Here is a 15,142-nt window from a genome sequence, read left to right as displayed (position 1 = left end):
ACCATTTATCCCGTAACACTGTTCACAATATCTACAATATGTCATCAACCAAGCTGATCATCATTCAAAGAATGTATACTCAAAGCGATGCGAGTATGAATACAAAAATAATAAAATCCAATCATTTGCAGCAAAATAAATGGAACTGGAAAACATGCTGAGCCAAATAAGCCAAAACCAGAAAGGCAAATACCATCTGCTTTTCCTCATAGGAACTTACAAAGATTTTAATAAGAAAACCTGAATCTGAACACAAAAATGCTGTTCATTACAGTATGGGAGGACTGGGAAGGTAGAGAAAATTTCAAAAATGAGTACCAAATCAGGGTTAGATTTAAGAATGAATTCCTAGTATAAACAACATAGTGCATATTGCATGAACAAAAGAAAAAAGAAGTTCCAAGCCTCCAGTAGTAAAGTCAACCAAGAGAAAATATTGATCTTGTTTCGATTCACATAACTTATACACATAAATTGAAATATCACGTTATAGACTCTGAATAACCATCATTATGCTCAAAAACTTTATAGAAAAAGTTTTTTTCTTTTTCTTTTTTTTTTTAAAGATTTTTTATTCATTTTTATTACAGCCAGATATACACAGAGGAGGAGAGACAGAGAGGAAGATCTTCCGTCCGATGTTTCACTCCCCAAGTGAGCCGCAACGGGCCGATGCGCGCCGATCCGAAGCCGGGAACCTGGAACCTCTTCCGGGTCTCCCACGCGGGTGCAGGGTCCCAAGGCATTGGGCGGTCCTCAACTGCTTTCCCAGGCCACAAGCAGGGAGCTGGATGGGAAGTAGAGCTGCCGGGATTAGAACCGGCGCCCATATGGGATCCCGGGGCTTTCAAGGCGAGGACTTTAGCCGCTAGGCCACGCCGCTGGGCCCAGTTTTTTTCTTTTTCTAAAGAGTAATCATTAGCATAAGAATATTTCATCTGGAGTTGGAAATATCCAAAATTATTAGCAAAGGAGCAGTCATTGATTTTATCATTAACACAAAAACAATTTTAAAAGGCTAATTAGCTAATAAACTCTCAGTTTACTAAGGACAGAGAGAAGAAAATTTCTCAAAATATAAATAAATTATTATTTATCAAGGATAATTTGTGTCAATTTTTCTTTTGCAAAATCATATCTATCATTTTAAACATCTTCCTTCGTGTACTTTAGTTGTTAATAAAAGCACTTGATATGCAGGAATATTGATTCTGAAGAAAAATTTCCTCCTGTATGGACGGTTTGCCATCATGTAAAGAAGCCCGGGAAAAAAACAGTATAAACTTGATTTTTGAGAAAAAGCTTTGTGGATTATAAACAGGGATTGAATTTTTCATGAATCTAGAACTTAAAAATGCATAATTATAAGAAACAATTGTAAAAAAAAAAGAAATAGAAAAATATATCAAATGTCCTACCCAGAAAAACCGTTGAAGTTAAGCTTTAAATAATATTTTTATCTAATCTTATTTTATATAATTCATATCAGGTCAGAAATTAGAGAAACATAGATATATCCACACGGACTGGTTCATTTTTCTGGAAAGATATTTTCAACTAAAAAAAAATGTTTGGGCCCAGCAGCGTGGCCTAGCGGCTAGAGTCCTTGCCTTGAACGCCCCAGGATCCCATATGGGCGCCGGTTCTAATCCCGGCAGCTCCACTTCCCATCCAGCTCCCTGCTTGTGGCCTGGGAAAGCAGTTGAGGACGGCCCAATGCCTTGGGACCCTGCACCCGTATGGGAGACCCGGAAGAGGTTCCTGGTTCCCGGCATCGGATCGGCGCGCACCGGCCCGTTGCGGCTCACTTAGGGAGTGAATCATCGGACGGAAGATCTTCCTCTCTGTCTCTCCTCCTCTGTGTATATCTGGCTGTAATAAAATGAATAAATCTTTTTAAAAAAATGTTTAAGCATGTTTAAAATAAGCACCATTGTTTTTATGTGGAATCCATGGCAGTTATCAGTGGAATACACTACATAACTCTTTTGAAGGTTTTGCCAGCCCAGAGTTTGTACATTCATATTAATGAGGTATGTGATGCTCAGAGATATCTTTGTTGGGCAATTTTACAAGTGTCAACTTCAAAAAAAATGTTTCTTTGCTAAATTTTCCACAATTCCAAGAGTTTACCAATTCTTATTTTTAATTAAAAATTTTAAGATGACGTAATTTTAAGTTACAATAAAAGGTTAATGTTTCACCAAACACATACAATGCAGACAAAGTAAAAAGATCATATTTCAGCAATATTGTAAGTGAAGACTACAGGAAATAATCAAATTAAAATATGTCAATTCCACTCACACATGATACATTTGACAATTTTTTCCACAAATCAGTGATTAAGTTCATTCATTATGCATGTAACTCAACAAACATTTTCTATATAACTGTCAGAATGTTGACCACCCCAAGAAGCAGTCTAAAAATAGTCTCCCCTGTGATGATACTAGGTGGGAAACTGCAAATTGCAGTGAAAGATAGGCAACTGTGGGACAGAGGGTACTAGTAAACAAAACGTGGCAGTCGGCTTGAGATACTACCCAGGGGTAAAAAAGCAACAGGGATAATGTCTGTTTTTCTTTTGACACTTAACAAAAAGATTCATTTATTTTTATTGGAAAGGCAGATTTCCAGAGAAGTGATAAAGAGAGAAAGATCTTCCATTTGTTGGTTCACTCCCCAAGCATCTTCAATGACCACTGAGCCATTGTGCTGGGTCCTTTCTTTTGGCTGTTAAAGACAATACTACAAGTGTTTAAATCCCAAACAATTGCAGCAATTACTTTTACACTTCATTATTTTCTTCTAACTGTTTTGTATAACCATAGGTATTGCCCAGTGTCTCTTCATCCTTGTGTCAACAGTTCAGAGGTGGTTTCAAAGAAGATGATTTTGCATGCCCAAAGCATATGGATTAAAAGTTGTAAGTATTATATAAGCATGAATTAAAATATGAAATTTGGATTCCATTTCTCCAGGATATTTGGTGTTAATAAAGACACAAAAACATTTAGAGAAATAATATGCTTTGCCTTTATTAATTTTTCCATGAGAGGTTTTGATTTGGCGTTTAGTGAAATGATCATGAGTTACATTTAGGCATATTATCTTTGACTTGCAAGAGCATGGTATAATGTGGCACTGGTTTTTCCTTCAGTTGAAGGCAATAGAAGAGAGTTGAACACCATGCAAAGTCTACCTCTCTGAAGACATTTTTATCAGTCCTTATCAAAATCACTGGGAACTACATAACTTTCAATTTAAGTTGGTGAGGAACTCCTGTGCACTAACAGCCTGAGTAAATATTTGCTCTGTATTGAAATTTCGGCTCTGCTACTTGCTAAGTGTCTGACCTTAAATCCGTGACTTCAGCAACACAGGTCATCTACACCATACACCATATAAATCGTGTATGGGTTCTCAAAATAGCCAGTACAGTACTTTGGAAATCACACTCAAAACCCAGCTAATAATTAATTCTATTAACAATAATCTTTTCTTGTACAGAATATAAGCTTTAGTTTCTTTGGAAGAGCGTACACAGAGCTGGTACAAATAAATTTAATATTGCTTGGGTCAGAATCATAGACTGAAATGTAAGTTAACTTCCAAATCACCTAATCTAAGCTCTTTCGGGTTAGAAGAAGGTGTCCTGGAAGTAAATTAAGGCAGACAAAGTTTCAGCCTCAGTTACTAACTGACCTGAGACTATGAAGTCATATGAATTATGTCATCTACATTTTCTGTAATGTGAACATATATTTTGGCCCATGTTCTTCATGGGCTTTTCTATGTAGGAACAGTTTTTCAGTTGTGCCCATTAACAGAAAAGCTGCACAAGATAAATGTTTACAATTTAAAAATACCCATTCGGTCTAAATCTGTGTTCTCTTGAGAAGAATCACGTGATTTAATGTGTCATTCAGCTCTAAAATAACATTTACTATTTAACAACTACTTGAAAGCATCATAGCCTCCATGTCAGTATCTCTGGAAAATGATGACTATTTGAATGGTGTCCTATTTTTGTTTAACTGTGCATGGATATCTTGTTCCTGGTGCAACACTTTTGCCTCTTTAAAAAAAAAAATAAGATGCTTTAGGATTTGATTCTGGCAGTATTTTAGGCTATTTTTATTTTCCTATTTTATGTGCAATGAAACATCCAACCCAATTTCAAAAGAGAATGCTGCATTTATCCACTTTTATTCAACTGAGCTATTAAAGGCCTCTTCAAAAGACAAAACAGAACACTGGCAAATTGCCATTCCCTCTCTCAACCAAAAAAAGAACAAACGCATAACCTTTCTGCTAAGCGAGGACACAGTATTCCTTGAATAGCACTCTATATTCCTCTATAATATCTAAGTTCTCTAAGAGCCCCTATCTGCTTTGCTGGTGATCCAAACTGTTCACATCTGATAATCTCATGTTTTGGGAAACTTTGAGAAGAAAAAGCATCAGTAATTGCATATTAAGCTATGCAAACTAAAAACATATTTTCAAAGTTATATAAAAAAATTAAGCCTTTCCTCTTAAAGATTGTAAAAAAAAAAAGCGACCCAAGTTAGCATGACATGGGAAAAACATTAAACTTTTTATTTTTTGTAGAAAATCTGCTAGTGACTTGACATGAGTTATAAAGGTATATTGTATTTAGAACTGTACTTATGCAAATGACACTTTTGTTGCATTGACATTTATAGTAAGTCTGTTTTTATGATTGTATAAGAGACTATTATAAATAAGAAGTAATGCTCAAACCAGTAATTAGAGATGAAAGAGACAAAGTGTCTATTATAATAAATGGATCAACAAGAAGGCATTCTTGATATCTCCCTTAAAATAGATAAGTTGCTTTAAGAAACTTTTTGAATTAGAGACACATCTTATATGTGTGAATTAGTTGACCTCCAATGAAGTTAAGTGAAAGTAACCTGTCTTAGTATTGAGTGTGAGAAGTAAACCTGGAGAGCCAAAAAGCCTCTTCCCTACATGGCTGAATTTCTTTACTTATTCATAGAAAATACAGCACTTCAGGGGTGACATGCAGTCTCTTTTCTCCTCCTTCTGTACTATGTAGTTCTGCTTGCTTTTTTTTCTGTAAAGGAACATACTATAACTATTTTTAAAAGATTTAATTACTTAAATCAGAGTTGACTAAATCATCTCCTTCCAAACACTGGGATCCCATTATGGGTGTTAGTTGTGTCCCAGCTACTCCAGTTCCCTGGTACACTCCCCAAACAACTACACTCTTTTGCAAATAAATTAAATTTCCCCAACACTCTGCTACTGGAAGAAAAGTGCCCTTGATAAAAGACATTAACCTCTCAAAAAAAAAAATGACAATTTCTGGTTCAAATTAGCTAGTACATAGTCTAACTAGAAGCAAGTTTCTAAGTTATTTTGGTTGGCACAAGTCAGATGGCAATAAAACTAAGTTATTCTGGGCACAATGGCCAAGGCACATTTGGGAAACCATATCAAGGAACATAACAAATTGTGGTAAATATACCAATGTTCTGTTGGAAGGTCACAGTTCCTGGGAAACAAAGGCACTAAGAAGTTTGAACTTCCAAGATGTAATAATGGCAAACATGTTCTGGAAAATGAGAAGTCCCATCATTTCTCTATATAAGGAGTCATTTTGATGGATATTTTACAACAGGTAAGTGTATATGGCATTAAATATAGTAATGATATGCACCTGTTTCAGATATTGCTTGTCACTTAGCAAAAACCCAATACACTTCAGTCAATATTACTGATGTTGTTGTTACTGCTTTTATTTTTTTCAAAAGACATAAATTTTTGTAGTCAATTACTTTGAATTCTGGAGATCCTTTCTGTTAGTCCTCTGGCTTTGTGCATAGCACCTAGTTTTACACTGAGTTGTTTTTTCACTATTGTAAAAGGAATAATGATGGTTACCTGCATTATAGAATATGATAAAAATTAGCAATAATACATGGAAAACATGTAGCACAGTGACCAGAATTTTGAGCCTCAGTAAATGGTAATTATCACAACTGTAGTGACCATACAAAGTCACTGCCTGTAAAAACAGGCATGTAAAATTGATTTTCTGTAACTCACTTTCAGGAGGTCATTGAGCAGGATTGTCACTATTTATTGTAAGCCAACCAAAACTTGCCTCCACGGCAGATATCAAGAAAACGTAGATCTTATTTCAGGGATTTATAATTATATCAATATAGACAGTCAAAAACATTTCATCAAAATGAAGAAAAATATGACTTAAATGCCTCAGTGTTTACACCAGAGTTAAATGCTTCAATGTTTACACCTCTTCAATTTTTCACTGCACACACATTTCATTTTGCAAACCTTTTTATGAATGTTATTTCTGATCATGAGAGGTTTCGTATCAGATGGCTGTCTGGGTCTCATAAAGAACAAAAACACTTTTTTTAATTTTTGAAGTGCATTAAAATATATTCATAAATAAAACTTAAATGGCCAATGTGACCTTAAGAAAGTAAATGAAAAATGGACCTGTCCAATTCAAATTTATAGAATAAATATACAAATAAATATACAAATCCTTAAAAAAAAAACACTTCTTACATAGGGACAGGGTACAACAGAACAAGTGGATAGGACAATAAGAAAATTTATATAGAAAAAACTTGAGAATGAACTATCATAATATTAAATATGTACAATCAGCTTAAAATACTTGGCAAATAATGAGTTATCTACCTGGATTACCTGCAGTCCATGAAATATGACATGACTTAACTAACTTTTGTCATTTTGAACTCTCATTTGGAATGGAGTTGTTGCTACTAAATTTTGACCTGGTGTGCAACAATACCATTTAATTATAATAAATTACCTTAATTATCTTAATTTGATAAAATATTTTTTGTTGTATTTATGAAGGGTGACAGGTATGCATTTACTAATTCTAAACCAATTTTCAAAAATTTGGAACTAACACAGCTCAAACTCTTTTAAGAAGGATCTGACCAAAAATTTGCTACAGCAAAATGAAACAATCAATTAACAATAAATTATAAAAAGAAGATATACGAAATGTGGCAATCTGGAAAAGATGTTATTGATTAATATGAGTTTAAACTGTCATGAATTGAAGCAGATGGGACTTAATCCAAGGAAATTAAAATTAGTGAATATTAGAAAAGAGGGGAATTTATGATATAGGAAGGAAGCCTTAGGAGGACAACACATGACTGCAGTTGGATAGGGACTAGACAGAACGCGTGAATCGATCATACATGGCTTTCTATACGACTTATCTGGCATTATGCTTTCTTATAAATGCAAGTCAGGATCAAAGAAAGCAGTGATTTAACAGAATTATCCTCCTGGAATCAGAGGAATTTAAGTATCAGTAAATTCTTAACATCAATCCTAGTTACATCCCCACATTTCAAGGCTATTTTTAAGTTTTGGGTAAATTCTCAGAACTACAGATTTAAATAGTAAGCTTCAGGAGCCCCTAGCACTTAATTGTGCCTTACATTAAAATTCAATGTAAAAAATTATGTTAAAAGAGAAAATTTAAAATGTGAGCTGATACAAGATAAGGAAGTATCTAATGAAAATCTAGTCTGCCACGCACTACATTAGGTATGTATTATGTAATGTCTTCAATATGAGACATTTGCAATCTAATGCTAACACTAATTATGACAATATTTATTGGTTTGAGCTATACAGAATTGCCAGTATTTAGCCCAACATGTTTGCAGAGTTTAATCTAGCATATGTTAATGATGGAAGAAATCCTGAATATACAATATTTTATCTCATCCTTTCAGTACTACTGCCATCTGGTTATACTGCTGAAGAAAATGGAGACAAAAGGTAACAGTGGTTCAGGGTCCACTGGAAAATAAACACTAAATGAACCTTCGGACTGCATCATTCCTAAGGCACTTAGAGAAATATGTCCACATATTCATATACATGCTTATAAATCTGCACTTATATTTGTTATGTATGTACACACATACATTCTTTCATCCATATATTTTCTGATAATATTTTCCCTTTTAAATTTCTTCTAAACTTCTTGGGAATATACTCCCTGTAACATTAACTTATTGTTATTAACAATCTCTCAGTGAATATTGCTTCTTTAGGACTTATTTAAGCAAGACACAATTTTATACAGATTTAGACATCAACTCATAAAGATATAAAATACACATAATACAATTCACCATTTGATTTATCTTTTGGCCTGTTTATTGTTTTCTGTGTGACAAGTGTAAAAGCAATAAAGCTATTCTAACAGACTTGATCTTATGTTTACTGCTGGGGTCACTGATCAAATCAATAGTAAAGAAACGTAAATCAATAAAACAGAAAATCAGCCTAAATACGTTTGCAGTCTGAATGTCCCATTTTCAAACTGGCAGTACCGGAGCGCATCTGCAGCTCTGGGGAACATGCGCATCACCATGAGGACACTAATTATAAACTCTCTAACTGGTCCATAACTACTCACGCCAAGTAATTCAAACATTTTATGCTCAATTCTATTACTATTTACAGATAAACAAGGGTTTAAATTCCTTGGAATACAACTGTCTTTGAATCACCATATTTTCTGGAATAAAAATTGGCATTTTAAATATTTTGGTGCATTGTGTTAAAAAGAAAAAAATCAAGTCATATAATAATAAAACACATGCTTATCTTCAAATTTAACTTTGATAAATTTAGTTTTGATTTTATGAAATAATATAGACTTTTTCTGATAAAGCTAAATGAAATAGAATATGTTTCTGCAAATATAGCCAATCCAGATAAAAAGCTGCAATCATAATAAACTTTTTTTTCAAAATTACATGCTATTAATTTTCAATAACTTTTTCCAAATAAAATAACCTCTTAACACCCTTGGAATGTCCTTTCAGAAAGTTAACATTAAAAAGACAGGACTCAAAACAATTTTATACAAAGAAGTAAAATTTCGCTAATTCATAAATTATTTCACAAGAATAAAAACTATAACCTTAATGATATGGAGTAGTCACATAAATATAAGATTCTAGAATGTAGTTTGCAAAGAAGAGTAGAAATGAATGACTAATATGATTTAAAGCATAAAGATATTAGATGCTAATTTTAGAAAGATTCACAGCAGGTTGAGTAAACATTTTGCATAGAAAAATCTATTGATGTCTCAAAATTACATGCAATAAAATATGAGCAGCTGGTTCTCTTTTATTGGTTTCTGTGCAAAAGTGATTATTTTCTGCTAGATAATTACTGATTGATATATTTCCCATATGCATTTGCACACATTTTAATGTCCCTAAGTACTCACAAAGGTCATCCTTTGCAAGTCAATGTATTTGAGACATTACCATTACAGTGATGATAAACAAGTCCAATTTTAATACCTTTTCAATCGTTGTTGAAATTCATATTGCATTTGATTATTTTCAAGGCAATCTAAACAGTACCAAATAAAATAGAAACTTCTAGATAATACTAACCATGATAACTGAGCACAAAAAAGCCACTTGTGGTGAAATCACTGTGGAATTTGATTAGAATCTGATTTGAAGTGCTGTAGACAGATTCCAATGCAGTATTACCACTAAACTGGCCAATTTGAGGTGAGTTTTGATCTGGTCCATCCCTATTAAATAGAAGGTGGGGAAAAAAGGAAAGATTGGTGAGGTTTTTGGAGACTTTCACATCAACATTAAGTATTATGTGTATTTCTAAATTAATAATAATGCAAATAACTAGTAATAATGCAAAGAGAAGAAATGACAAAAATGTCCAATATTTCATATCAGTATTTGTATGCCTATATGGCTAATAACCTAGTTGAAAGAATAAAGTGTAAAACCAGATCACATTTTTTACATAATTGAAATGTACTAAGATGAAATCAACATATTGGCTTTGGTTTTGATTGAGATTCAATTTGTTAAATGTGCTTAAAACAGGTCTGTCCTTTAAAAAAAGCAGCTATCTTAAGAACCACAGGCTGTTAACATTAGTGAGATATGTAGAATTCACACCACAGGTTAGCCATACAGTTGTAATTTATTAATCTAGATTTTTCATGTTTTAATACAGATATTTTAACCAATATGATAAAAATGTAAAATACTCAGAAAGTTAATAGAAAAGGTATCCTAAGAAAAGTCTATGCATATACTTCAAGCATTTTTCATCATAATAAACTATTGAAAGTTACATTTTCTGTTAACATTTTATGATAATATTTTGGCAATCATTTCATTGTTATACCAAGAAATCAACAAAATTAATTTTCTTCTCTTAAAATTTGGCCATTTTTATCAATGAGAAGTTCCTTTCCTTAAATTTGCTGTACTAATTCATTGTTTCAGAATGTTAACCTAATAACAACTTGATATATTCTTTCATTTATAAAGAATTTTCTGACAATGTCTAGAAATTTCATGTAGAAAAATGGGCAAAAATGTATTTCTCCTGTTTACCTCCTTGTGCAATACAAATAACTGTCACCTTCAGTTACTCCCATCCATATATCATTCGGAAATTCATAAAAGGATTGTGATCAGCCTTCAATTCTATCTTGCTTTCATGGCACATACAGTGGAACCAGCAATAGTAACTGTCCTGGCTTACCATACAGTAATGAAATCATAGATAGGTTCAGTTTGAAGGACAGTGAAATTGATGTAGATTCCATTCCCAGGAGGCACTCTTACAAGCCAAAAACAATCTTGAAAGTTTGGATATTCATCAGGATATCCGGGAGAATAAATGGTACCATTCATGGCAGTTATATTCCCACCACAAAGAGCTGCAGAAAAAGAAAAAAAACCTGCTGAAAAAATTATGACAATAAGAAGTAAAAAAAAAATGGCAAGCACTTGGTATTTCTTAAGTACTATAAAATATTTCTGAGTTCTGTTTTCATTTCAGTTGAACCTTATAAAATAAACTTAGTTACATTGCACAAAATGTAATCAAGGTGGATTTATTTTTCCATATAAAATGTCACCTAGTCAGTAGTACTTATTATCACAAACTGATCTTCTCTTTATTGAAATACTTCATATCAATGTAAATCTAGTTTTGCCTTTACCTCTCATCAGTCATATATCTATATCTGTTTAGAGATGCATACCTTTTTAATTTTTATGTAAAATTATTTCTTAGAAACAAAATAATCCAACAAAAAAGAGTAGAAGTCTCTGGATTGGTGCTTTATATAAAAATGACTATTAACTACCTATATATGAGTGTGTGTTTTCACCTATCATATACACATAAGAGAATTCCTAATGTGTTAAGTTTATTTTCATCACATAGTGGACAGGGTTACAATTCCAGACAATCCATTATATAGATCTAGGATGTATTTTGTAAAGCAAGTTCTCAACTGAGAGAGAAAGAAACAAAGACTGCATAGTCCCATATGTTAATGCATCGTTTGAAGAGGAAAACAAAGAATAATATCAAAATAAGGATTATTAAGCACAGATAACATTTAATAACAGCTTTAAATCAGAAGCATACCTTCACACCTTGGGAGAGGATGATTCCAATTGCGGCTGACTCCATGAAGGCATGTGAGAGCTGAGTTTCCAATTAATGTGTATCCTGGGAAACATTCAAACGAAATGGTCTGACCCACAGTAAAATCATTGCCAATCACAAAGCCATTTCGAAATGGGCGTGGATCCGGACAACTTTGCAACTGATAGGCTGGAAAAAATGAAAAAATAAATTTGTATCTTCTGAATTTCAAAAATCATAGACACCATTTGCAACTTACGTAGAGTGGTGCTTCTTAACTTTGGTTATAACTGGTAATTCTGCTTATGATAAGTGTTGTCAATACCAGTGTGATATGAGTCTCTACTCATGCCCACAATTTTCATATTACAGTGGTAATATGATTTACAAAAATGCAAAGGGTTGGATTTGGCATGATAGCCTAGTGGCTAAAGTCCTTGCCTTGCAGGTGCCAGGAGCCCACATAGGTGCAGGTTTGTATCCTGGTGGCCCTCTCCCCATCCAGCTTCTTGACTGTGGCCTAGAAAAGCAGAAGATGGCCCAAGGCAGTGGTACCCTGCAGCCACGTGGGAGAAGCAGATGAGGCTCCTGATTCCTGGCTTTGGATCGGCCCAGCTCAGGCCATTGTGGCCACTTGGGGTGTTAATCAGCAGATGTAAGATCTTCCTTTCTTTTCTCTTCTCTGTATATCTGATTTTCCAATGAAAATAAATAAATCTTTTAAAAATGCCTCAGGTTTTTTCATCCACCTGTGCTGCTTATCTTAATTACAAACTTTAATAAGCATGTAAATTCTTCTTTTAATCTCATTTCTCATCAAACATATGCTGATTTCCTTATTGGAATGAAATTGCTTCCTTGTTATGTTACTGCACAAAGAATAAAATAAGCCCAATTCTGAACCATTTTACACTTTTTACTAATTATTCTCTAAAAGCAACAAACCATAATATCCCCTGCAATAGTTCTTTAAAAAAAAATCACCAGGAAACTAAAGTACTTGCAGAACAGTTTTTCTAATAAACATTTTATACAATTATTGTGATACTTTTGTCATTGCAGTATAACTGCCTGTCTATTTTTTCTATGTTTATCTGGTTCTACATTTCATGTGAGATCTAATTTTTTACTTATTTTATTTATCATTATATTCCAAAACTTTGTTCAACTGCCTTTCATATAAGTAGGTATTTTGTAAAGTGAATTTTGAACCTATGAACAGGATGTATGTTCACAGAAATATTTCTAACATTGTAATTACGCATGATATGACTTATAGGTACCATAAATATCTTTCCAAAGTATACTCATTTTAATATAAAAGCAAAGATAAGTATTCGATGCTCAGATGTGCTTGCTTGCCTGGTCGAGCTGAATTAAATTATGCCTGATTTAAGACTAAATTTTTTTCCTGGATATGATTTTATAGGATCTTAGAAAAACACTTTCATTATAGTTGTTTAAGATTCATAGTGCTTAAAAACAAATCTTCAAAATTGATGTTTGCTTTATTTTGTGTTTCTTTCTTTCTCTAACGTAGAACATAGTAAATATTTAAAATTAGTTTTTATATTGGAAAGAAATATAATTATTTTCCATCCACTGGTTCACTCCCCAAATGTCTCAATGACCAAGAATTGAGCTGATCTGAAACTTTCTCCAGGTTTCCTGCACAGGTGCAGGGGCCCGAGTTTTGGGGTCAACTGTTGCGAAGCAGAGGAGTTGGGACATGAACCAGTGCCCATATGGAACAATGGACTTAGAAAGCAGAGAATTAACCAACTGATGCATCACACTGGTCACCTTTCTTTTTTCTTTTCTTTTCTTTCTTTCTTTTTTTTTTTTTTTTGTTGAAAATACGTAAAGATTTTTAAAGCTGGCTTGGAATTGATTATGCTTTTACTTTGTTATTATTCTCACCTTGGTATACAATGTGAAATCCCTGCTTGTTTTGTGAATAGTCACTGTGAAAATACAAACTGGTTTCATGGGTAGTGCTAAACAAGGAGGATGGTATTTGAGGACCACTAAGCCGGCCAATAACAATACTGGTTTCTGAAGATCCACTTCTTACTTCCAAGTAATCATGGATTGTTTCTGTAGAAAAATTTACAAACTGAAGATGTACACCTATAGGACGAAAAAAATAGGTTTAATATTGCATTATACTTTTATCAAATGAACATACAATAATATCAATATACTGTTTTAAGTATGTTTCTATTTGGGTCATTAGGCAGTTTCTCAACACCTCAAAATTGGAGTCATGGCTTTGCTCTGCAGCTTCCGTAACAGTCAAAGTAGAAGAATACTGCTCTCAAATGTTCTCTATTTGTTACAAGTAAAAACAATCTCTCTGATTTACCCTAATGTCACCATGTCATATATCATTAGGAAATGTATTTCTTAACCTTTAATGCCAATGAAAATTATACCAAGCAATTTTAGATAAAAAGTCATAATAATTTGTGTTATACAAAGGACAATTTGAGGAAAAATGATTGCAAACCTTTGTTAATATAATTATTTTCTACAATTGCAGATGTGATTGATTCTGTAATAAAAGATACAGTAAGTCCTCAAAATATTATTTAGATCTATTCAATGTATAAATGTACTTCTTCATTATTTTCCATATCAGAATTTTGTTTAATGGGTTTAATAAAATCTAATGATAACAGCTATACTGTAATATAGGCTTAATGTCTTTCATAAATGTAACTGAAACAGCCAAAAATAATAAAAATATTAATTAATATACAATTGCTTCACTCAGTATTTTAAATGTGGTATCTTTCTTGCAAGTACCACTCTCCAAATTGTTAATGTACTCTGACATTTTTTGCTTTCTATTGACTAGATACGAACAAGGAAAGCTGTGGAATGGAGAAGCATAGCCACATGCCACATTTACACAGTGAGTTAATAGACCAGAAACTCAAATTCAGGTACACAAAGGATAGGGTTTCATCATTAATATTATCTGGGTGCTTCTAAGAACTATTATATTTCTAAATGATAAAACATCATGGCCAAAAATTGCTTGGCCATGCTTTGAATTACACATTTTATGGAACTTACCTTGGATATACTACTTCAAAATGCATGCTTCAAGTTTATATAGCTTCCCTATAAATTTCCTCTGAGTCTTTTGAATCATCTTATGCAGAATTATTTGTTACTTGAAAAAAATAGTTATGTGCTGAAATATATCTGCTTTTCTTTCAAAACTATTAATTATATATGCAGATAAACTTGATATATATAGACTTGATATATTAGTTAACCAAAACTAAAAGAAACCTGGGATCACTCAAGTATCATCCAATAAGAAACTGTGTCATATTTTCGTGTTCATATTAAAAATGCTCCTCACTTTAATATTTAATAAACTTCATTTTCCAATGAAGGCAGTGGGGCAGGCACTTGACACAGGGACTAGGCACACTTCTTGGGATGTCTGTATTCTGTATCTAGGATCTTAGCTTGAGTCCTAGGTTCACTGCTTCTTACTCAGCTTCCTGGTAATGTAAATCCAGGGACTAGAGCATGATGTCCAAAGAAGCTGTGCCCCTTCCACCCACAAGAGATTTCAGAAGGAGGTAAG

The 15,142-nt window shown here is 33.1% G+C and overlaps 1 protein-coding gene across 1 annotated transcript in view; it reads right to left on the bottom strand.

Annotated features, from left to right (window-relative positions):
- The window catches only part of CSMD3 (CUB and Sushi multiple domains 3), an 878,998-nt gene that overhangs the window by 73,576 nt on the left and 790,280 nt on the right, over positions 1-15,142 (bottom strand). The window contains exons 42-45 of the mRNA XM_058668892.1: positions 13,456-13,665; positions 11,536-11,724; positions 10,639-10,816; positions 9,507-9,652 (exon numbers count right to left, since the gene is read on the bottom strand). Of these exons, the coding sequence (XP_058524875.1) occupies positions 9,507-9,652; positions 10,639-10,816; positions 11,536-11,724; positions 13,456-13,665 (723 nt within the window). The remainder of the gene's footprint in view (positions 1-9,506; positions 9,653-10,638; positions 10,817-11,535; positions 11,725-13,455; positions 13,666-15,142) is intronic.

Source organism: Ochotona princeps, chromosome 9 (assembly GCF_030435755.1).
Source record: "Ochotona princeps isolate mOchPri1 chromosome 9, mOchPri1.hap1, whole genome shotgun sequence".
Lineage (NCBI taxonomy): Eukaryota > Metazoa > Chordata > Mammalia > Lagomorpha > Ochotonidae > Ochotona > Ochotona princeps.
Note: the sequence above shows the minus strand (reverse complement) of the source record. Positions and strands in the feature narration are given on the sequence as shown.